Source organism: Coptis chinensis, chromosome 9 (genome assembly GCF_015680905.1).
Source record: "Coptis chinensis isolate HL-2020 chromosome 9, ASM1568090v1, whole genome shotgun sequence".
NCBI lineage: Eukaryota > Viridiplantae > Streptophyta > Magnoliopsida > Ranunculales > Ranunculaceae > Coptis > Coptis chinensis.
In genome coordinates this window covers 44,668,435-44,692,123 of record NC_141464.1, presented here as the reverse complement: position 1 = coordinate 44,692,123, position 23,689 = coordinate 44,668,435, and the positions used below count along the sequence as shown (strand labels likewise).

Genomic DNA, 23,689 nt, shown 5'->3' with positions numbered 1-23,689 from the left:
AGTTTCTGATTTCTCGTTAATTATTCTTTTTGGTTAGTTCAATACATTTGCATCCAATTTCCAATTTCCTGTTAATTGTTCTTCGAGGTCAGTTCAATGCATTTGCATCCAGTTTTTTTATTTCCGGTTAATTATTATGTGAGATTAGTTTAATGCATTTGCATCCAGTTTCCGATTTTTCGTTTATTATTTAATAAAGTTGCATTTGCATCTAGTTTCTGATTTTCCGTTAATTATTGTTTTAGGTTAGTTCAATAAATTTGCAACGAGTTTCCGATTTTCTGTTAATTATTTCTAGAGGTTTTGGATCCAGTTTATTTTTTTAGATTAGTTCAGTGCAGTTGCATTCGGTTTCCGATTTCCCGTTAATTGTTTTTTAATATTAGTTCCACGCATTTGCATTATGTTTCCAATTTATAATTAATTTTTGTTTGAGGTTAGTTCAATGCAATTGCATTCAACTTCCGATTTTCCGTTAATTTAATCTTTGAAGGTTAGCTCAATGCATTTGCATCCAGTTCGAAATATTTATCTTTAATACGATTGCATTATGTTGACTATCAATCATATCTATTCTTTGTACTTCGAAATATTTATCTTTAATACAATTACCCTTAGCAAAAAAAAAACATTTGCATCCAGTTTCCAATTTTCCGACAATTATTTTTTAATGTTAGTTTGATGTATTTGCATCCAAGTTTTGATTTTCCGTTAATTATTCTTTGAGGTTAGTTTAATGCAGTTGTATCCATATTTTGATTTTCTATTAATTACTTTTTAAAATTAGTTTAATGTTTGCATTTGCATCCAGTTTCGGATTTCCCGTTAAATATTTTTTAAGGTTAGTTCGATATGTTTGCATCTAGTTTTCGATTCTCCATTAATTGTTTTTTGACATTATAGTTTCATTCAGTATTATACATATTTTAAAATATTTGTCATTATTGTTTTGCCGTTATTTATTTTTTTCATTTTCTATTATATATTTTGTGATGTTATTTTTTGTATAATTGTTCCGTGTTAAGAATATATTCGAAATAAGTCGGTGTTTTATCATAGACACTAAAATTGTATGATTTGTAATAGGAAATTAGTTTCTACAAATTACCTATTTTTTAGCAATTTTTATTTTATTTTATCAAATATATAAGAATTGGAACACTAAAAGTGTTTGATTCGTAATAGGAAATTACCTTCTACAAATCACCTATTTTTTAGCAATTTTTTTTTATTTGATCAAATATATAAGAATTTGAAATACACTCAAACTCTCCAAATATAAGAATTAGAAATACACTCAAACTTTCCAAAAGTAAAGTAGATATGGTAGAATTTATTATTAAAATATTATCTTGCATATTAGAGTGTCACATATAATAGATAAAATGTTAACTCTCATATTAAAGTGCCACATAAAAGAGAAAAAAATCTCATCTAGAACTCTCTGCTTTATTATATAGATAATAGATGTCAAATTTACCATTTTACAACAAAATACAAAAAGTGGCGTGGCCCGACCAAAACAGTCCAACTAATTTGGTATGCACAACATTCAATCATTAATGATACAGAACTACTAATTTGACTTATTTAGCCGACTACTCTAATGGTAACTATTAATTTACATCGGTACATGTTTGAGTGTACTTCAATCCAAACGAACCTTATCGAAATAGTGAATTGAAATAATAGGTCTAAAAAATAGGTCCGTGACTATCAATTTGCATACCCAGAATATGTATGCACCATCAGATTCATTCAGTCTGCATTCAATTTCAAATCATCAGGGCATTATGTGCCATTGTGCCTGCAAACAAACAATGGGCGTTTTATGGGCGGGCCTATCTTTATTGCTAATGGACTCCAACTAAAAACTGAAAACCCGCTTTCTTTTTCTCTAATAACTAGAATTTATTATATTAATTTGGATGTTTAAATGTTTTTGCTGTAAACAGGCTGCAGAAGAGAATTGGTTCTCAGTATTTTATTTCGTTTGGTGGAAATGACGCTTAGAGAGGAAATAATAGCGGAAAAGAAAGGCAAAGGTGGAGCTGGAGATTTAAAATCTGTATTGAGAATGCAACATTTACAGAATATATCAGTATGGGCTGCTGGTGAAGTTGGTATGCCTTCTTATGCTGCCTTTCTTGGAAATTGTTTCGGTAAATACAGTGAAGCTTCTGGTCTTCCAATTGATCCATCTTTTATTCCTTGCCAGAGGTAATCCATCTTTTCTTGCTTTATTTTAAGTTACAGTGAACTATTTACTTTGAATAAAGACGTCATAGAAACACTATATTTTTGGTGTCATTATCCAAGCTAAACTTTAAGAATTAGAGTTAGACTAGATATATCCTTTCGCCACTAGTCTTGCCTTATGTTTGTCTATATATCCATCAGCTTTCTCTTTAAGCTCCAAAGCCCATTTCTTGTCTACAAGATTCATGGAGGGATGTTGTGGCACTAGTGTCCATGTCTTATTTTGAAGGAGGGCATTATATTCAAATGTCATGGCTGATTTCCAATTAGAATCCTTCGTAGCTTGTGTATGCCATGTAGGGACTAATATGTGGGAGTCGGTTTCAGAAATGAGAGCAGTGATAGGATGTTTTGTTGTTGTATAAGCTTTCTTCTTGAACATTCCTTGTTTGGACCTGGTTGCATGTAGGGCAGGGATCGGGTCGGGTTCGGGTTGAATATGCCAATATCTGAATCCGAATTTTTGCAAATATTTCTACTGAACCCGAATCTGAGCCCCAAACCAGATCGGGTAACACTGAAAATGTGAAAAATTACCCAAAACACGTATCCGAACCCGAACCCGAACCCGAACCCAAATTATCCGTATCCGACCCGAATTTAAATACGGTTATAGAAATGTATCCGAACCCGACATATTAGGGTTCGGGTCGGGTTCAATTCCCTGCCCTAGTTACATGGTGGTTGAGATGCTCTTATAGCTCTGGCAGTGACTTGAATATGAGGAGTGACAACAGTAGTTGATGTAATAGGAATTTGAGTGTGAGAAGAAACATTGTCAGAGTTGATACAAGATTGTAAATATGAATTAGGCATGGAAGGATCATTTTGGATGATTTGCGAGTTCTGCTGAGTGTTTGAAGGAATGAGAGTAGTTGTATCATGTGCAGGTGTTTGTGTTGAATGAGAAAGGGTTGCAGGAATATTTTTAGTAGATATGTCAGTGAAATGTAAAGGTGGGACAGAAAGTTTTGTAGTGGAGGGAATAGATGGAATGGATATAAGAGTAGTGGTTCTAAAAGGAAAAGAATTTGATTGAACAAAACATGTCTAGACACATATATTCTATTTGTTTGAGGATCCAAACATTGATAACCTTTGTGATCTGGACTATAGTCAATGGAAATAGGCTCTTTACTTCGGGCTTGAAGTTTATTTGTTGGATATGGCTTTAACCAAAGGAAAACAAGAACAACCATATACCTTAAGAAATGAATAATTGGGTGATAATTGAAAAGTTTCTGAAGAGGTGATTTGTAATTCAAGGATTTTGTTGGTGTTCTGTTGATAAGATACACACAAGTTTGAAATACGTTTACCCAAAAGCTAGGAGGCACATCGCTATGTGCAATTAGTGTCCTCGCCATTTCAGTGATGTGTTTGTGGTTTCTTTCAGCTAGACCATTCTGCTCAGGTGTTTGTGAACATGAGTACTGAGCAACTATGCCCTGAGGATTGAGGAACTTCTCAAGTTTCTTACTTTTATATTGCCCCCTCCATCTGGTCTAAGAGTTTTGATTTTGTGATTGAGAAGATTCTCTATGTTGGTTTTAAAGGTTTGAAAGACTGAAGAAATCAGATTTATGAAATAATGGAAATATCCATGTGAATCTGGACCAATCATCAATAAGTGAAACATAATAAAGAACACCAGCATGTGAAGAAATTGAGGAAGGCCCCCAAAGATCTGTATGAATTAACTCCGAAGGTTTGGTGGTAACAATTTGTGATGATGCAAAAGGAAGCTTGGTCATTTTAACAAGTTTGCAAGCATTACAGAAACTAGAACTTGTAGTTGACAAGTGAAATTCCGACAGAATCTTATTCAACAAGAGTAGAGGAATGTCCAGTTCTTTGATGCCACCTTGATGGTGTTGCTTTAGCTCCAAGAAATGCAATGTGCAGAGCAGTAGGATGAGAATGAGATGAATGTGAAACTGAAGAAGAGGTTGAGCTATGCTTGAATGTCATTGGGTAGAGTCCATTTCTATGGCTCCCTTGGGACCCGAATGGTTGTCCTTGACATAAAAAGAATAAGTGAATGTGATGGAACAATCATTATCTCTAGTGAACTTGTGTACAGATAATAAGTTTTGTGCAATAGTAGGAACATGAAGTATGTTTTTGAGATTAAATGATGTGGTGTGTGAACTATAGAGTTACTAACATGAGAATAGTCAGGCTTTGACCTTCACTAACCATCACTTTATCTTGACCAACATATTCAGTAGACAGTTGACAGAGACATGTTGCTCTAATCAGGAGTCAAATGGTTAGTTGCTCCAGTATCAGCTACCCGACTTGACTCATTTGTAGGAAACGAATTGTAACTTGGATTATATGCATTGTAATGTGAGTTGTAAGGATTTGAAGAGTTACCATTACCAGAGTTGAGAGTGGACTGTGATGAAGAGTATTGAGCCGCCATAGCTTGTAGTCTGGCAGGAGGGATTCTTCCTTGAAACGTGTAGTTCATACGATTGTAGCAGTCAATTGGTACATGACCAGGTAATGTAGAATAGCGTGGCGTTAGCTCACAAACAATCAATGAACCGTTCTCTAACCGAAACGATGATAAAGAATCAATCTTTAACCAAGAATCGATTAGAATAATATAAATAAACCAAAAAGCTGTCTTCTCAAAACCCTAAGTCCGCCTTATATAGGCATCTTAAACACGTTCAAATTAAAGACCAAAATATCCATTGTGTTGATCACAAGGACCACAAGCTACTGAAACAAAACAACACATCAAAAACAGCCTACAGGCACGCGCCTATCACTTAGTAAGGAACCATAGGCCTGCCCACCAAGTGAAAGCTGCATCATTCCTGTACTGCATCACCAGGTTTACCACATATCTGACATATTGGTCTGGAAGACTTGTTGCCATCCTGTTGCCAGGTTGATAAAGGAATCTGCTCTCTTGCTTGCATATTAGACTTGGACTTTGAGCCATAACCTTGCATAGGATTGAACCATCTTCCATCCCTTCCTTGATTATAGCCTCGTCATCTCCCTATGTTGTTATATCCTGTACCCCACGACTTGAATTGTTATAATATGCATTGTTGAAGTTTGCTGCAGAAGCCTGTGGAGAACTTTCAACTAATATCCTTTGTTTATCAGTTATATTTATCTCTTCACTCAACAAAAGGCCATGTAACTCATCAAAAGACACATCTTAAGTTCTCAATCTAATGGATGTACTTCATACTCGTGTCAGTCGTGTGTCAATCCTCGAAGTACTTGATCGACCAAATCACCATCAGAAATTACAACACCAACAACCATCAAATTATCAGAAATTTGTTTAATTTGTTGTAGGTAATCTGAGATAGTAGTTGCTCCTTTCTAAGTTACTTGTAACTTGTTCTTTAACTGAGATATTTGTGAGCAAGTGGAAGCAGAAAACCTCCTTTCAACCACTAGGGTAGAAGATTTTCTGAGATGGTGTCTTAAGCCAAATTAGTAGCGTCTGATCACTCCTTTCCCAAGAAAGATACAAAGGATTGATTGATGTTGTCTCATTTCCAGATTCATCAGTTAGAAATTTTGAAGGACAAGGATTTGTTCCATCAACAAACCCAAGCAAGTTGTTGCTTCGAAGTATAGGCAAGAACAATGATTTCCAGAAAAGATAATTATCTTATTTTGTTAAACAGATGAAGAAAATAGCTCTTTAATCATTTACTGAAGCTTTGTCGAGCACCTTTAATGGAGGATCACATAATCGCCTTCCGAGCTCTTGCTTTGATACCAAGAAGAAAGATTGAATGAAATAGAATTTGATTACTTGTCTCAAAACATTACAGGTGCTCTTTATATGCTAGAGACTTTCAGTTATTAGAGTTTGTTAGAACAATAACTGAATGTGTTAGAATACACAATTGGGTGCTAACGAGGATTCTCTGTTTTGTGTGATCTCTTGTATATGAGCGCCTCCCTTGAAAACGTTGTTGCAGGTTGAAGGTGGATAACAATTAACATTTGTTATGAATTCTAGCATAAAGAGTTTTTTGTCTTTTTTTCGCAGTAGTTTTTGCAGGGTAGCTACGTATGCTAGTGCCAATGCAAAATACTGCAAGGGCATTTGTGGAATTACGTTTTAAATGCATTATGTTGGAATATATATATATATATAATGTTGTATTCTGCATACTTGCTCATTCTCCAAATCTTGTTTTGTTGAATAAAGCTAGTTGCTTTGTTTATATATGCTTATAGTCAGATGTTAAGTGCTGTTTTTGTTTAGCATGCAATTGATGGTAATATCCTTACTATTATGTAGATGTGAGGCCATCCTTCAACCTGGATTTAACTGCACTGTCCGAATAGAAACAAATGGAGCCAAGGTGCGTAAGAGACGCAACAAATCTTATGTTCCGACGAAGAATATCGTGGTTTATACATGCCACTTCTGTTCAAACAGGAACGTTAAAAGGGGGACCCCGAAACATCACATGAAAGAGATTTTTGCTTCAGAACTGAAAACCGGTTCAGAATTTGTATCTACACTTGTTGACAAGAAATCAGGCAGTTCCATAAAAGGAAGCAAGAAGATTAAGAAACCGTTGGGGACTGTCCCACCACAAGTGATTTCAAAATCGGTTCCACATAATTCCAAAATTCACCCAGATCTAGCAAAAGAGATTCGTGCTGAGAAAAGTGCTGCAACTCCAAAAGAGAGAACAAAATTGTTTTTGTCAAAGGGAAAGAAGAGGAAAAATATTAGTCCTGGCTCAAAGGAACAGGTTGAAAATGAAAACAAAATTATGACGCCAAATGCAGAAAAGGTGGTTGGCGAGTCAAGTAGAAAAAGAAGAAAAGGTTGGTCCAGCCTGAAAAAGATCGCTGAAACCAGTGGAAGCGAAAACAACCGCAACATCAGTACTATAGTACTACCTTTCTTTATGTAACCAATATATAAATGGTGATTTGACTAACTTTGTGGACGAAAGCCTGAAACTGTTAGTTACATTAAAATTTGTCAGTATTTTCATTATCATTAATGCTTTGAGATTCTAGTTTGTTAAATTCCCACCGACGAAGCTTATTATTTACACACTACGGTTCTAACAGTTCCTTTGAGTTGCATCCTTTGAATTCATGTTTGCATGTTATTTTGTTGACAGTTAGTTTGAACGAGAAGGATAAACAATAGTAAAATAACATATTATTTCCTGGTAAATGATTCCTTGATTGAAGGGATTTCCTCCGTGACTAACTATATAATCATCAAAACAAGAGGAAGATCGAAAAACTTATTGGGAAGCTCGCAGTTGCATGCCAACTTATGAAATAATGAATAGAATGCTTACATGTAATAAGAACTTATGAAATAATGAATAGAATGCTTACATGTAATAATCAATAAGTCAATAACACCCCATTGTTTCCACTACCTATAGCATAATTTCTAGTTTCTAGCTAGATGAGCAGAAGAGGATACGAAGCTCTTAAGCTGCTAGAAATGCCCGTTGTTAATCAATAGGGCTGTGGAACCGAGTTTGTTCCAGTGCTCGGTCCCGAAGGTGGCACAGGCACATTCTTGGGAAGCTTTGACTTGAGTATATCCAAGTCCCTGAACGAAAAGCTGTGCTTAAAAAATGAATGGTGATCAATATGGATTCCAGCGGGAATGTATGCCTCCTGCAGTATGCGAGCATTCGAGTTGACCAAGAAAGAGAAAAGCATGCCAAGAACCACGAAAAACCATAGGAAACTCTTGAATAGATGAAGGTGTCTCATTTTAAGTCTCACCAATGTAAGTTAATTGAAATGTTACATGTTTAGCACATTCACTGAATGCTCTTTATAGTGCATGCATGAGCTGTTTTGGCTTCTCAAGATCGAATAACGATGGGCCGGCTTGTGATGACGCTATTTTTACAGGACATATCTTTTATTGAATGGTCAAAATGAGTTGTAAAATCTCAGATACTTGCTTGAAATGTGACAGTGGAATTTATATATTCCTCGGCAAAAACAGATCTTGTGCGCCATAATGCTTGATCCCTCATCAAAATTCCATGTAGATTATCTCATATATGTGATCATGCGAGTACTGATCTTAATCAAACACCTAGCTAGAACGAAAACAATCACTAATAAAGTTGATCGATAAATGTTTTGTTTAGGTGTATATATATATATATATATATAAAGTTAATCATTTATAATCATTCACAGCTTCTATGTTTGCAAGCAACCCAAGACTTTAGAGTACAGGATCACATTAGAAAATTTTGATGGATAAAGGTGCCGGGCGGCATTTAGGAAGGGGTGTCTAAATCACCTAAGTTGACATTTTAACGCCGGCCACATTGCTAACAAGCAGACTTTGCTAGCTGGGACGAATTTGAAGAAGAATATACATCTCAAGCCAAAAAAATAAGCATTATATGTCTTTTACTGCTACGGCATGTATGCAACTCCTTTAATTAACTGTTGCTTCTTAGGCCGAGTCTAATGGCCCTGTATCCCACAAAAGTGGAGCGGAAAGCAGCGGTTTCTACTTCTCTTCCAAATTTTACTCTCTGTATGTATAGAGTGATTTTGAGGAACGTAGAGTGCATATTATGCGAGATGAATTATATTACGCGAGATGAATTGGAGTCAAATGGAAAAACACAAATGGAGTGCTACGGTGCGATTTCAAGTAGCAAAAAAAATACATGTCATTTGACACCATTTGTAATGGTAAAATTGTTTGTTCCCCACAAATCACATGCCAATTATGAAATGGAGTACAATTGAAGTAGAGTATGGTTTAGACTATTGGACACAAAAATGTACTGTCAAAACACTCTTTTTTCTAGCTTTAGAGAAAGGGAGTGCATTACCTTTGTACTCAGCCTACCTTTCTCATGTTTCTAACACTTACCCTAAGTCCAATGGTTTGGTGCGGAAAAACACCAAACCACAATAGCACAATTGCTAGAATAAGTGCGAAAGAGTTTATAGACCCAATGGTTTGTTTTTTTACCCACCAGTGGCATAGGCGGCCAGTGGAAAAAACCCAAACAAGTCAACTCATCCTAGCACATGAAAAAAAAGGGTCTTATTACTGACGGACCCCATATTGTGTTGGGCAGACCCAAAAAAAAAACAATTATTACAAGTGTGTCATTGGCCCAAAAAGTCCAAAAAAAAACAATTATTACAAATGTATCATTGGTACCAAAAAATTGTTTTGTGTTGGGCACCTCCCAAACCAACGTGAATTTCCCTTCTCTTTTATTCTTTTCTCTTTTCTTCCACTATCCTAAATATTAAACCATGAAAACTATATCCTAACACTAACATTAAACACTAGGGCTGAATATGCACGTGACTAGAGTTGAATATGCATGTGTACAGTGGCTGAATGAGAAAATTCGAAAACCCCAAGCTTAAACGACCCGGCTAGGTCGTTCGTTGTGCACACCAAACGGTCTGGTCACACCGTCTAGACTGAATTCAAAACGATGTGGCCATGTCGTTTGGGATTTGGACTTAGAAAAATCCCCAACGATATGGCCACACTGTTTGGACTAAGTCTCTAACAATATGGTCACACCGTTTGGACTAAGTCTCTAACGATATGGCAACACCGTTTGGACTAAATCCCCAATGATATGGTCACACCGTTTGGGATTTGAACTTTGAAAAAATATAAAGTTCTATTTTTTGGCCTCTTGACCGATGTGGTCACATCGTTTGGACTAAGTCCCAAACGGTGTGGCCAAGTCGTTTGGGACTTAGTACAAACGATGTGACCACACCGGTAAGTTTTTTTCTAAGTCCAAATCCCAAACGACATGGCCACATCGTTTTGGACTTAGTCCAGACTATGTGACTAGACCATTTGGTTTGCACAACGAACGACCTAGCCGGATCGTTTAAGCTTGGGGTTTTCAAATTCAACTTTTTGGGACCAATGGCATACTTGTAATAATTGTTTTTTTTTGGACTTTTTGGGACCAATGACACACTTGTAATAATTGTTTTTATTTTGGGGTCTGCCAAACACAATATGGGTCCGTCAGTAACAAATACCAAAAAAATTTGTCGCACCATCTACCACTCCTATTGGCGTGTAGATTTTCTTCAATTTTGCTTTTGAATCTGCCCTCTTACTGGCGTGGAGAATTTTGTTTTTTAACACCTTGCCTATTTTACCCCTCCCATCTCAATTTATTTTTCTGGCCACCACTCATTCTGGCGTGCAGAGCATACACTATATCGTTAAAATTGACGGTATAGATAGAGAAACTTATACAGATAGCGTTGGCGGATTAGCGTTTTGATGCACCATTGGATAACAATTTACGTGATATTTGATATTTTGCCGCACCATTGGACTTAGCCTTATATTGAAAAAATGCGTGTTGGCAACACACATGCAATTGATTGGTCTAAATTTCCACATGCCCACGTAGCACTTTTTCTCTAGCTAGTTCACTCCCTACCACTTTTGTTCATGTAGCTTGAAAGGCAGAAGGAATTTTGAATCTGATTTCTCATTTGTCTTCTCAATTCTTTGCATTGGATCAAATAAAAAAAAAATCAAAGTCTTTGGAAAAAAAATTGGAATCAACAAAATTCGAAACAGAAAAGAAAAAATGAAATTAGATAATTAGATGCTCTTTTTAGGCAATTTTTTTTTTATCTAGTTAATACATTCATTTGGTAATCATTTTGAACAAATCTACGTATTAATTCAGCAAACATCTTAGACCTTTTAACACATTCATTCAATAATAAATATGTTCAACATGTTATATTAGTAAATAAAAATATGAAAGAGAGAGAGAGACGTACAAAAGTGACAGTTTTGATTTCTTGAAGCCTGTGAAAAAGATAAAGTTCTACTTCTCTAAGCTTTTATTTGATTTGTAACTTATTTCATATGATTTAGTAACAGAAAACGGGCACGTAGGACAAAATTGCGTTTTAATTTCGCTTCTAGTTTAGTTCCGCAAATAATTAAGGCTCCAGAACAAACCGGGTTGACCACTGCTGAAAGACGATATTACCCTTATTTAAATTTTTATCAGTTAAATCAAAATCAAAATGTTGTAGCTATTGGGAAAAACTCTCACGTGACTTTTCAAGCATATTCACATTTTATGTTAGGACTAACATGAAAATTTTAATTTATTTCATGTTGTACACATGTATAGTGGTGTTTGCATATTTGTTGAACACATGCATATTGGTGTGTGCATGTGTGGTAGTAGTATTTGTTGTTACACACATGCATAATGGTGTGTGCATGTGTGGTATACACATGCATAGTAGTGTCTAAATATTTGTTATGAACATGTATACACACACATGCATAATGATGTTTGCATGTGTGTTATACACATAGATAATGGTGTTTGCATGTTGTTGTACACATGCATAATGATATGTGCATGTGTGTTGTACACGTGCATAGTGGTATTTGCATGTGTATCAGACTACTACTCCAAACTTAAAAATATCATCGACGATAACAATATCGAAATCGAGATAAATCATACAAACACAATATTCGAGGATTTGAAAAAGAAATTCAATTGTTGTTCAATTACTTGTCGAACAGGTGCCGAAATCGATCCAATTATTTTTCAATTATCAATAATCTAGAATTGGAAAATGAGAAAAGTGTTTGTCATAAGAGAATAAAATGTTTTCTTATAGCTTAAATCACTAATCACAATACACAAATCAACTAACTCAAATATAGAAACAACTAGATCTAAAAAAAATTATAAGTTTCTAGTTTTAGTTTTTTTGTTGCTAAATAGAGAAGAAGATAAATATTTTCTCATATCTTAAATCACTAATCACAAATTCACAACACACAAATCAATTAGCTCAAAGATGGAAACAATTAGATCTTAAAAGTATTTTACAAGTTTATAGTTTGAATTTTTTTTGCTAGATGGAGAAGAAGGTCATAATTGGTATTAATAAAAAAAATTGTTGAAGTCCGAAAATGTCTTTATAGCGAAATTATTATTGATAGATGATGATGTCAGCTCGTTTTTGTCCTAAAACTGTAATTATTGATCAATCATGTCTAAAACCTAAAATATTGGTCAATTTATGTGTTTGGGCCTAAATTTGTGATTTAGTAATTATAATTGGGCTGGGCCAAAATAGGCCCATGGGCTAAAACAACATTCACACACAAAACCAGTGACTCTTCTTCTTCTTCTCTTCTTCTTCACATTACATTTTTCAGGTGTCCCCTCATATTTAAAAAATGGCGAAATCAAAATCAAAATCAAAGTCCCCATTACAAACAAACGGAAATGAAGAAGATGAAAAAGAAGATGGGGAATTCATTTCATCATCAACAAAGAAAGACAAAACAAAGCAAGAAAGTTACTCCAGCGAAGAAGAAGAAGAAGAAAGGAAACAGAGAAGAGGGCATAAGCATAAGAAGAGAAGTTCTAGAAGTTATTCGGATACGGAGAGTTCTACGGGTGAGAGTGATAGTGATAGTGAAGAAGAGAGGAGAAGGAGACGGAGGAAGAGGAGGAGAAGGGAGGAGAGAGAGTATGAGAAGGAGAAGAGAAGGAAGAGGAAGGAGAAAGAGAAGAGGAGAAAAAAGAAAGGGAAAGATGTGATGGAGAAGAAGAAAAATAAGGAAGGGAAGAAAGGGGCTGTTACTAATTCTTGGGGCAAGTATGGAATCATCAGAGAAATTGATATGTGGTAAGGATTAGTATTTTTATTTATGTTAGTTTGGTGTATAATCTCAATATTGTGTGGTCGTATGATTTTTATTTACTTATTCAAATATGAGCATCAAGAGATATAATGTTGTAGTTGTGGTGAAAAAGAAAAGGGTTACTTGCTTAGAACTTGGAGTTCTTTTTTTAAAATGGTTTATTGTGTGTAGTACATTTATATTCATCTGATATTAGTGACATATAAGGAGAATAGATCGATGTTATAAATGTTTTCAAGTTCTAATCATTTGAGATTAGTAAAATTTGTAATTTTAAAAGTAAGCATATGCGAATAATGGAGTTAAGCTGTTAGTGCTCAATCGTAGTATGATGTTACCAAAACTTTTAGTAGAAATGGCTACTTCGGTAGTGAGAGGGCTCAATTTTTGTTGACACCTCCACTTTGTGGATAACACTTTACTCTTAATGGCTGATTTTTTGGAGAACACCTCCTTTGGTTTGAATTGTTTTCAACTTTACACAACCTTGTCAATTCCAAGCCATGTATTGTTCATAAATCTTATTGTGGCATATATTGATCAATTAGTTATTATATGGGTTGCGGTATTGATAGTCTGTTTTCCTCATTTCGAATTTGCCTTTGTCAGTATAGTATGCAAAAATGATTAAGTAAAATTCGGAATTGACCAATATGATGGGATGGAAGTCGCTTTTTTCTATCTTTCCTATGATTAGAGGTGTAACCACTTTGTTGAAGAGAATCTTTAGGCAGTCTCTATGGGCTGAATGAATAAGAGTTTACAAAAATCAAGTGGTTAAATGGGAGACTATTTTCTCTATATAGACAAAGTGTCTGTGGATGCACATACATCAACCTAACAAAATGTTGTCTTTTCTAAATGGCTTTAGAGATGGGGTGTGGGCAGGATCGTTAGTGGCACAATGTTTTAGAGGATTAGTATGGGAAAGCAGAGCAGAGGATAGTTGGTCGATCGAGTCTTCTACTTGTCTGTACAACAAAACTCTTCGGAGAAGTATGGCTAATTGCACTCAATTTCTGAAAATGGGTAACCTCCTTTAATGGAAGGAAGTACATGTGATTTCATCTACTATTTTCATTATCTTTAGGTGGATAATTCACCGTTCAAAATACCCTATCTGTCATTCAGAAGATTGCTAGCAATAAGTATGCTCTTATCTTGAATTCTATTTCTAGAGACAACTATAAAGTGGTGTGCGATTTCTTCTTGAGTGGTAATTTGGAAGATGATGAATGCTGTTGGACACCTTACTTCTTGCTTTAGCATGTAACTTTATTAGTGAAACTTACATCTTACTTTAGGCAAAATCTTTTCTTCTGTATCCATGTTCTCAAACCTTTATGGTACCAGGCAGGCAGCCTTAACTTATACAACCATACTTCTTTTTCCATTTTATATTTTTATTGTTTGTCAACTGCCTCTCTCTCTCAGTTTCTTTGTGTGAAAAATTCTCCTTGTGCAAGGAGGTTGAGCATGTTCCATGCTTCTGCTTACTTGTATACTGGGGCGACTTAAAACTTAGATTGAAAAAGATTGTTTCTTCAAGCCACCCAGGAATCTGCCAACTCCAATGTTGAAAACATATCTTTACTTAGACTCCAGTTTGACTGCTTCCAAATAATTTCCTGACATTTGGACTTTTTAGGTTGGTTAGTTTAAATGCCGTAGGTTGACTTCTGCTAGACTTGTAACCCTCTGTGTAGTTCATCTGATATCACATATTTAATTCTTAATGAGCATGAACAAGAAGCCGTTAATATTAGATTCCTTCAGGCATACTCTTTTGAGAAGTAGTCTTTGTCATATATCTTCTGAATATTTTCCCGTCCTCTAATCCTTTTTCTCTCATTTCATCTTTTCCATTCACGTAGAGTTCCATGTTTTGCAGGAACAAACGACCAGAGTTCACTGCATGGCTACTCGAAGTTAAGCAGGTAAATTACATCCAACATCGCATCATATAACCAACTCAAAAACTTAAAACATGCATTTCTTTAATTCTTTATGTAATTACTCAAATGTCCTTGCGATAGTGCTAGATTAATGTCCAAAGAATGAAAGCCGGTTTCCTTGAGTCGTTTCAGATGCAGGTGTTAATCTCTGACATTTAGGGGTTTTTGGGCTTACCAAAGCCTGGTCCATAAGTAGTCAAACCTGATTGTTTCAAACCAAAACAATATATACTACTGAATAGTTGGAGGCAATGCAAGTTGCTTCCTTGCTTTGTATTGTAAATATGCAATTCAATTATATAGTGAAAACTGAAGAGGAAGTAGCTATCCTGCCATATAGTTTCGTTCTTTCATGCTTTTCCCTTTTTTTTCTTTTTGTTTTTGGGGTGGGAATGAGCACTTCCATACAATTTCGTTTGGTGCTTTTCTGTCTCAAGTGCATTTTGATTTGAACTATTTTTTCAAATCACTTGCATGGCTGCATCAAATATTGAGATCATTATACATATTATACTCTACTGGTTTATACAAATGATTGATTCTGACCGACATGATTTTTTTACTTTGACCAGTTCTTTCAGATTAGTTTAACCAGTTCTTTTACTACTTTGACCTATAGGTGAACCTGGAAAGTCTGCCTAACTGGGAAGAGAAGCAAATGTTCAAACAGTAAGGCGCATGCTCTAGTTAGTGTTGTTTCTATTAATTTTTCTCGAGCGTATATTATAGTCCGATGTCTCTCCCTCACATCTTCTGTAGGCCAGAAGTCAAACATACTATAATTATGATAAAAGTCCTGTCTTACTGTGCTATTCAAATGACTTCTATAGCCCTAACAGCTATTGTCATCCTTGTTACAGATTCATGGAGGATCACAACACAGCTACTTTTCCATCGAAAAAGTAAAGTTTTCTCTGTCAATCTTTATCCCTTTGTTTATTTGTTACTATTATTGATAACTGATTGCAAGTATGCTAGTAAGAGATAATCATATACCTTTGATTGCAGATACTATGATTTAGATGCTTACCACAAGCGTAAGATGGAGAAAGAAATGAAAAAGGGATATAAAATCCTTGAGACAGAGCGTACTGTTTTCAATGACGAAGAACAGAGACGGTATGTATGGTGCATGTATAAATTTTTTTTGATTACTACGCATCATTGCTGGGTGTTTAATTTTTTTGAGAAATTATAAATCAACGTGTCTCTCTGTCACTCTCTTGTTTTTCAAAGATTTACGTACAGAGATTGAGTTTGTCTTTTACCTATAATTTTTTTCATCGACTGACAGCAAATGTCATATGTAACCTGGAATTGAGTTAAGTCATGAGTGCAATACAGTCTTACCATATAGTTGCTGTAATGCCACGCACCACTTGAGTGGTGGATTGAGGAATATGTTTGTTACTGAGTTGAGAGTCCTGACTCCTGAGCATACCGTGTTAACAAAAAATTTACCATCATCAGCCTGTATCTGCTAAATCCTATGGAAGTATTTCACTCGGCCTCCTCCCCCCACTCTTCTCCAACCCCCTCTTCCTCTTTAGAGTAGGGAATGCTCTATTTTTTCTTCTTTTCCTCGTACGGTGGCTTTTGTGGTAGATTCAAGCCTTCAACTAATACAACTATTGGAGCATGCCCAATGTGCATCCAGCATAATGAACAGTTTCAAGTGAAAGTTTAATTTTCATCCCTCTAAAATCAATTTGGACAAGCCCCATGAGCACCAAGAATTTGGATTGATGGCACAATATTTGCCTCTTGACTATGCAATCATCACGACCTTATGTAGGGATTACTAATGGTTGGCACTACTGGTTCAAACAATAGTTTTCCAATCTCACAGAGCATGCAGCTGTGTGTTCTTTTTGTCCTGTTTGCTCAACGATGTTGGCAATGAGCTTTAGATTTTGTAGCCATCTCCTTTGGTTGTTATGGACTTTTGTTCCACTTTTCAGGCACGAGTTGATGCTGGCACGTGAAAAACAGAAAGAGGAACAAGTGGTAGCTTTAAAGCGCTCTATGCAGAGTGGAATGGTGGGTTTTCTGTATTATGATCTCCTACTATCCATTTTTAATTTCCTTAATGCAAATTCATTAGCTTTATAAGAAGCTTCTAATATATTTCCTCTATCTCATCCTCAGGCTCAAGCAATGAAAGAGCAAGCTCAGCTGAGGGAGGAAATGGCTCTCCATTACAAGCTAGGAAATTCAGAGGTGAAAGATCTCTCTGTAGTCCACCCCTTGCTGCATACTGATTTACTTAATTTATGTTAATGGTTTTTCTGTAAAAATGCTTAATAAGTTAATCTATTACTGCCTTATATTTTTAGGCTGCAGCTGCTATTCAGAGAAGATTGGATCCGGATGTTGCTATGTGAGCATGGCTCCATGGTATCTTTAAGTGTATGGAAATCAACGATGGGTGCTCGTGATCCTACTAGGGTGCAGATTACATTTGAGTGTTGGCACTTCATTCTGGTATATGAATCTTGATAACTATGATGTAATTGATTATAGACTGGAGTTAGTTTTAGGAGCTTTTCAACACCCCCAAAATTAGTTTTAACTGTTATGTTTTAAGATACGTTAGATGGACATGATGTGCCGCAGTTAGATTGGTAATCAGTTGCTTTGTTTGTGTTTCCCCACATTTAGGGATGTTGCCAGTAGAAAATGTTTTTGTTGCCAAAAATTTTAAATTGTTATGGTACTGTTTATTTACTCAGTGAGCTGAAAGACAACCCAAAGGACATAGGGTCGAAATCAGTTGGACATAATAAGACCCTTATTGTATGGATTGTTTTCAAAATATGGTCCTGTACTCCTTTAACATTAAAATTGACCACCACAGTTGGGGTTGTGACGCAGGTTATAACTTCACCCACCTTTAGCTCAGTTTCAAAGGCTTATTTCCAATACTGGCGGCACACAAAGTTATTTGTTGTCTCTATTTTGTTATGCTCTTTAGATCTTCACAGCATTACCGATACTGAAAAGGTCCTGTGTGTGATTCAGTATTAGACAGTTTCTTGGTACCTTGTCTGGGTGAGTTTTCTTGAACCTATTCAGTCTTGACAATGTAAAGACTGGTTCAAATCTTATAAATTTGGATTTTAACAGAAGTGTATATCGGAATGGAAGAAATGTGCTTATTAGAAGATATTCAGCACGACTGCACGAGGACAAGTATTCATAAAGAATGTTGTGGATGATGAAAGTGTCTTAATGATTGTGACGTTTAAATCGGATTTGTAGCCCGATTTGCATTATTAATTGGCATCATATACAATGCCATTTGACTGATAAGTTTGATGTACTATTTTTGGAAAAAAGAAGTTTTTTAGATTTTACACATCTTTGACATTTGCGTCATCATCTTCGCTTCTAAGACTTTCCGAAGAGAGATTTAGAGTTTAATTAGTGATAAATGCACGTGCTGAAATCAAAGAGTTCCAGTTCAGCATTCAATTTTGGACTACACTTGTAAGGTGGGTCAAAATACCAGGTTGGTTGCCTTGTTCCAGTTCATGGACTCTGCCGACCATATTGAATTGGGTCGGAGTGGGGTCCGATCCGATTGTATTATTGATTCTGGTTCGGATAGAAATAGTTTCTTTAAGCCGCAAAATGGTTGTTTGTTTAGGGTATATATCTGTATGAATTATGATAATCAGTCCATCATTCCTCCAGCTACTGTTTAAGGTAGTGTTCTAAAAAACGCTAGGCGGTGAGAGAGTGCCTAGGCCTTCCAGGCTGTGTCTAGATGGGCTAGGCGCTAGGCAGTTTTTTTTTATATATATAGGAATACACACTTATACTATAAGAAATGAAAAAAATCATTTACTATAATTCAAAAAATAAACATAAACAAATATATTTATTATAAAAATGCATAATAGTTGAATAATATCGACTTCATATAAAAACATACTCTTTGTTATAGTGACATATAATTTACATTAGACTTTAGTCTTTTAAACTCATTCAAATCTTAAGTCTATACGGACTTTTAATTTTCGACATTTAATTATTCAAAAAAAAAAAATGACTAGATTGCCTAGAGTCCGTCTAAACCTGCCTAGTCGGTCCACCGATTTTTTAAACGACTTGAGCTCAGGCGAATCGATTTGGCACCGCCTAGCGCCTAAAGACCGCCTAGGCAACCACCTAGACCGATTTTTAGAAAATTGCTTCAAGGTATATCTCGAAGTTGTAGGGCTCCGAATCAATTAGTGTTTGTAATTTGGATCCCATCGAACAGTCCATAGTCCATACCCGCTACAAAATTTGGGTTTAGGTTCTCCTCAAACAAAATGATTATTTAATTGATGAAAGAATGTTCTGATGGGTTTCCAAGTTCCGTGCTGTACTTTGCGACAATTCTAGATGCCACTTTTTTATTATTGTTAGTCCAATAGCAACTTTTTTAACTATGGCAAAACAAAAATTTTGTTTGAAGTGCATGTGCATATTAACGAAGAATAGAAACTAGTAGAAGAGAGAAAGGAAGCTGCCGCTTTACTTCCATCTATTGGCGGCAGTCACCATGTAGTCATGTTCACATTTATATAGTGTTCAAGTTATAGGCTAAAGAAACGGTTTGGCACACAATGAACGTGTAAGTAGTCTTAGAATTGAACTGGTTGACCGGCCATGGAACAAGGAGCAAACCAGAAGGCGATGAGGTGCCCAGCTCCATTCATATCCAAGACTTATGACATCCTTGAAGAAGGGTATGATGGATGTGATCGCGAGCGGATTGTGTCGTGGAACAGGGAAGGAACTGGCTTTGTTGTGTGGTCACCAGACAAGTTTTCGGAGTTTCTGTTGCCTAGATACTTCAAGCACAACAATTTCTCTAGCTTCATCCGCCAGCTTAACACCTATGTACGTTGTTATTAGTACTGTGCTCTCTAATCTTTACCATAAGCTATTTGATTTATTTGAGGTATATTTTGCAAGCAACACCATGAAATGACTGATATTGTTTTTCATGAAAACCAACACTGGCCTTGTTTATCAGCTTACTGCTTACTGTTCATCAGGGACAATACCTTTGCTCATTTCTATATAGGTGTTGCGATGCAACTCTTTGGTAGCTAGCTCCTTAGCATTAGTTTAAAAACCAAGTGAAAAGAAATGCAGCATGGAGCTTGTGTACACAACTCAAGTTTCTATGAGGAAAATTGCAGACTGGATGCAAAATACTATTACAAGGCAGTAGGGACTAGGGAAGAAGAGAAGGGATCAAAAGTTTCAGTAAACCATATTCAAGTACACATCTTTTCTTTCTCTCACATAATTTGTAGCCTTCAATTCTTGTGGAGCGAACCAGCTTGTACTAGGACTCTGCTGGGAATCACTAAGTAGGCGCTATTGGTCTATTGGATGGATAGACTTCCATGCTACAGTTTTTTGCCACTATAAAATTTTCTTTTTCCTTCCCTGTTGCAATTCACCGGCCTAATACATATGGAAACAAAATTAATTATCATACATCAAGATCCAAGAGAGGTCTCTATTAAAGTTTTAGAATCACAAGAATGCATGATCAACTTTGAATTAGGGGTAGTAAAAAATCATCTTCACTAGAAAAAATCACAAAAATCAAAACTAGTAGTTACGTTCTTTGACAAAATCTGATATTGTATTTTGATTGAACTATATATGGGGACAGGTGATGGCCACCAAAGTGGCAGAGTCCTGTCTATTTAAAGCCAACCACACACAATTGATTGTGGATCGAGATGCATAAATGCATAACCAATAAAGAGTTCAAAGGCTATATTACTTGTACTTTTTCGGCTCGAGGTCGGGTAGAAATGAAAAGGAAATACAACCTGCGATCTTTCATTAAATTGGATTATGTGAATGTAATGCAGGGATTCAAGAAGTCCGCTACCAACAGATGGGAATTCCAGCATGAAAAGTTTCAAAAGGGAAAGAGGCAACTGCTCGTGTATATATCAAGGAAGAAATGTGAGCCAAGTGCCTTCCCGACCTTCCTCAAGGCCATTGGGACAGAACAAGCAGGTGTTATCGAGGAGAGCAGTGACGTACTACTAGAGCAGAACAAGAACCTAAGAAAAGAGAACTTGGAACTGCAAATGCAGATAGCCCAATTCAAATCCCTTGAAATGAAGCTACTAGAGAGTGTCTCACAGTACTTGGGCAGCCACAACAAACTTAGGAGAGTATGTTAATTGTCAGACTCCAAAATGTACTGCATTTCTTTCTAGTTTTGGTAAAGAAAATGCATCCCATAATTTAGAAAAATGAAGAAAAGTACGAAACTTATGCCATGGAAGCGTATTTACTTTTGACTAAAGAAAGAATAACTTTGGTGCAGTGACATATTTTCCGCCTTTCCGGTAGTGGGAAGAGTTGCTTCCCTCCTTCCGTCAGTTCCGTGGACATTATGTTAGTAGTTTGACACGCAACTCGTAATTGCTAGTTCACTATATTTTTTAAATTAGGCCAATATTTTTGTAAATGTTATCTTTCATTCTCTCTAGTATACAGAACAATTAGTATTTACACAAAAAGTTAATTAAATCTGCAACGTCTATCCCCTCCCTTACCTCCGCCAAAGCCCAAATGTACTGAACACTGAAGAATTGTAGACCATTAACTTCAATTGAAATGGTTAGAACTTTAGAAATCTCATTAACTTTTTGTTGATATAATTTGTATTGTGAGGAGATCACATCTACAAAAGAATTAGGCCTGATCTAAAATTTATGCACCAATGTTTAAAAAAACCAAAATTCTATATGCACAAACTATTTTGAACAAACTGACGTGGCAAGTATCATGTTCCTTTACTTAGCTACAACACTCCTCAAGTTGCAAAACAGTTAAAAAAAAAAACAATTCGATCCCTTTTTTGTGGCGCGTAACCCCCATTCTCTCTCTCTCTACCTTCAACCCTCTATCTTCATCCATCCATGTGCATCTCCAAAGCTTAAAAATTCAAACTCTGTATCAACTATTAAAGAACATAAGACTACTATTGCAAAACATATAAATATACTCAACATTTTAAAAATTGAATATTTTTTTAACAATTGAGTACAAGTTCAATGGACAGAAGAATTGATTGAAGTTCAAAACATTGTTCAAAGAGTACTAGCAATTTTGTTTGTTTGTTTGTTTTTTTTTTTTTTTTTGGAATACGAGGAGTGTTGGTTTGAAAAGTAAGGGGCACGTGATGCTTGCCACGTGAGTTTGTTCTCTAGAGTTTGTCCAAATCTACAATGCGCAGGCTGCCAATGCATTCCAATGTACGCATATCTGGACTGTACATCTATGATCTTTCACATTTAAAGATGAGAAAATGTTTAAAGGGTAAAATCGGAAGAAAACTGGCCATAAAATTTGTTTACTTTTCTCATACGGTTCAAGTTTCTAACTGGCTCTAAACTCTCTCTCTCTGTCTCCCATTATTTTCAGTTTCCTCAAATTTCAAACACTTTTTTCTCTTCTCAATTCTTCATCAAACTATCGGGATTTAGTAATGGCGGCCCGAGCGGTCTTGAATTACCAGTAGGAGGAAGAGACTCGTTTGCACGAAGGGGAACTACTATGGGCTGCGATTGAAAGATTTTTTTGGTTTCGATTGTTGCAGAAAGTCTTAACTGTTTTGAAGATTTTTAGGCCTAAATTGCAATCACTTAATATCTTGAATAGTAAACTTTGAAGGTAATTTTTTTTCTAGCTCAATAGGAATTTTTGGAGTGGATTCTGAATGTTTGGAACTTGTATAGTGAACAATCAAATAAGGCAAATATCGATGATGATTTTTGCATTGAGGCTAATTTCTAATGAGTTATGAACAACCCTCCATTCAAACTGTAATCTTTGCATTTCCATTCAGAGGTGTTGTTTGTGTTGCTCACTTGTTCACCCTGTCACTTGAACACTTCCATTTCCTTTATTTTCCTCCATTTATGTGTCTCCTATAATACAAACTTCGAAGTTATAATTAATCATAAAAAGGTTGATATGGAAATTTGTATATAACTTTTTGTACTATATCTTATGTGTTTTTATATTGTAAAAGCAGAAAATGCATTGGCTCATCAGGCATGTGTTCTACGGTTGAACTTGGAAAATTCTCGTAAGGATTATGTTTTGTTAGTTTCAGAAATAGGTATTTCACTACTATTATTCTGTCCTAAATATGAGGAGATTTTTAAGAGAATTCTCAAGAATTCAATGGGGCTATTGATTGTTGTCATAGTTTGTTGACTGTTGTTATAGACTCTATTTGTGCACCATGTGATCTTTAAGAGCGCTAATGGTGCACATGAATATAGAAGAATTAAAAAAGTTGAAGGCACTAGAAGCAATTTGTTCGGAGGTGTGGAGAGCTTTTGTGGAGCTATGTGATTTAGACGAATTTCTAGTTTCTTATTATTAGTATTATGTTCTATTATTTATATGTAAACTATAGTTTGTTTCTTTGTTTGCTTTTGGACTTTGGTTATGTTTATTCTTTCATCAGACAACTTCGTCTTGCTTTGGATAATATTTGGATGGAACGGCTTATCTTTGTTTTATATTTTTATGGGATACGGACGTTGAGGATGACGATGCTCACATGCAGACGTTAGTCTTGGTAGATACTGGTGACATACGGATAATGAACAAGGAAGGTGAACTTAAATGGAAGGCGAGCGCAATCCGATTTTTAACCAAAATTGTGGATCTATAGGAGCACTTGAATTATCACCAGCTCATCCTCTATTCGGTCCTC

The 23,689-nt window shown here is 35.7% G+C and overlaps 3 protein-coding genes and 1 long non-coding RNA gene across 5 annotated transcripts; all 4 read left to right on the top strand.

The window, feature by feature from the left end:
• Positions 1-1,439: 1,439 nt before the first annotated feature.
• LOC147476213 (uncharacterized) lies at positions 1,440-7,340 on the top strand. Of its 2 annotated transcripts, XM_086583770.1 has the most exons (3): positions 1,440-2,220; positions 6,551-6,614; positions 6,692-7,340. In XM_086583770.1, exons 1-3 carry the CDS (start codon positions 2,003-2,005, stop codon positions 6,698-6,700), a joined length of 291 nt encoding a protein of 96 aa, XP_086439896.1. In that variant the 5' UTR covers positions 1,440-2,002; the 3' UTR covers positions 6,701-7,340. The 2 variants fall into 2 exon arrangements, with proteins under 2 accessions (XP_086439896.1, XP_086439895.1); XM_086583769.1 differs by having other exon boundaries at positions 6,551-7,340.
• A 5,062-nt stretch (positions 7,341-12,402) lies between these two features.
• On the top strand, positions 12,403-17,623 carry LOC147476212 (nucleic acid-binding protein). The gene is made up of 8 exons (XM_086582558.1): positions 12,403-12,954; positions 14,862-14,907; positions 15,545-15,594; positions 15,786-15,827; positions 15,934-16,044; positions 16,887-16,965; positions 17,074-17,145; positions 17,262-17,623. The coding sequence occupies exons 1-8, from the start codon at positions 12,500-12,502 to the stop codon at positions 17,307-17,309; spliced, it is 903 nt and encodes a 300-aa protein (XP_086438684.1). The 5' UTR covers positions 12,403-12,499; the 3' UTR covers positions 17,310-17,623.
• A 223-nt stretch (positions 17,624-17,846) lies between these two features.
• LOC147476211 (uncharacterized) lies at positions 17,847-18,282 on the top strand. The gene is made up of 2 exons (XR_015207672.1): positions 17,847-17,976; positions 18,052-18,282. It is a non-coding gene; the product is annotated as an uncharacterized LOC147476211 (long non-coding RNA).
• A 1,168-nt stretch (positions 18,283-19,450) lies between these two features.
• On the top strand, positions 19,451-21,279 carry LOC147476210 (heat stress transcription factor B-3-like). Its single transcript, XM_086582559.1, has 2 exons — positions 19,451-19,818; positions 20,814-21,279. The coding sequence occupies exons 1-2, from the start codon at positions 19,585-19,587 to the stop codon at positions 21,132-21,134; spliced, it is 555 nt and encodes a 184-aa protein (XP_086438685.1). The 5' UTR covers positions 19,451-19,584; the 3' UTR covers positions 21,135-21,279.
• Positions 21,280-23,689: the final 2,410 nt, after the last annotated feature.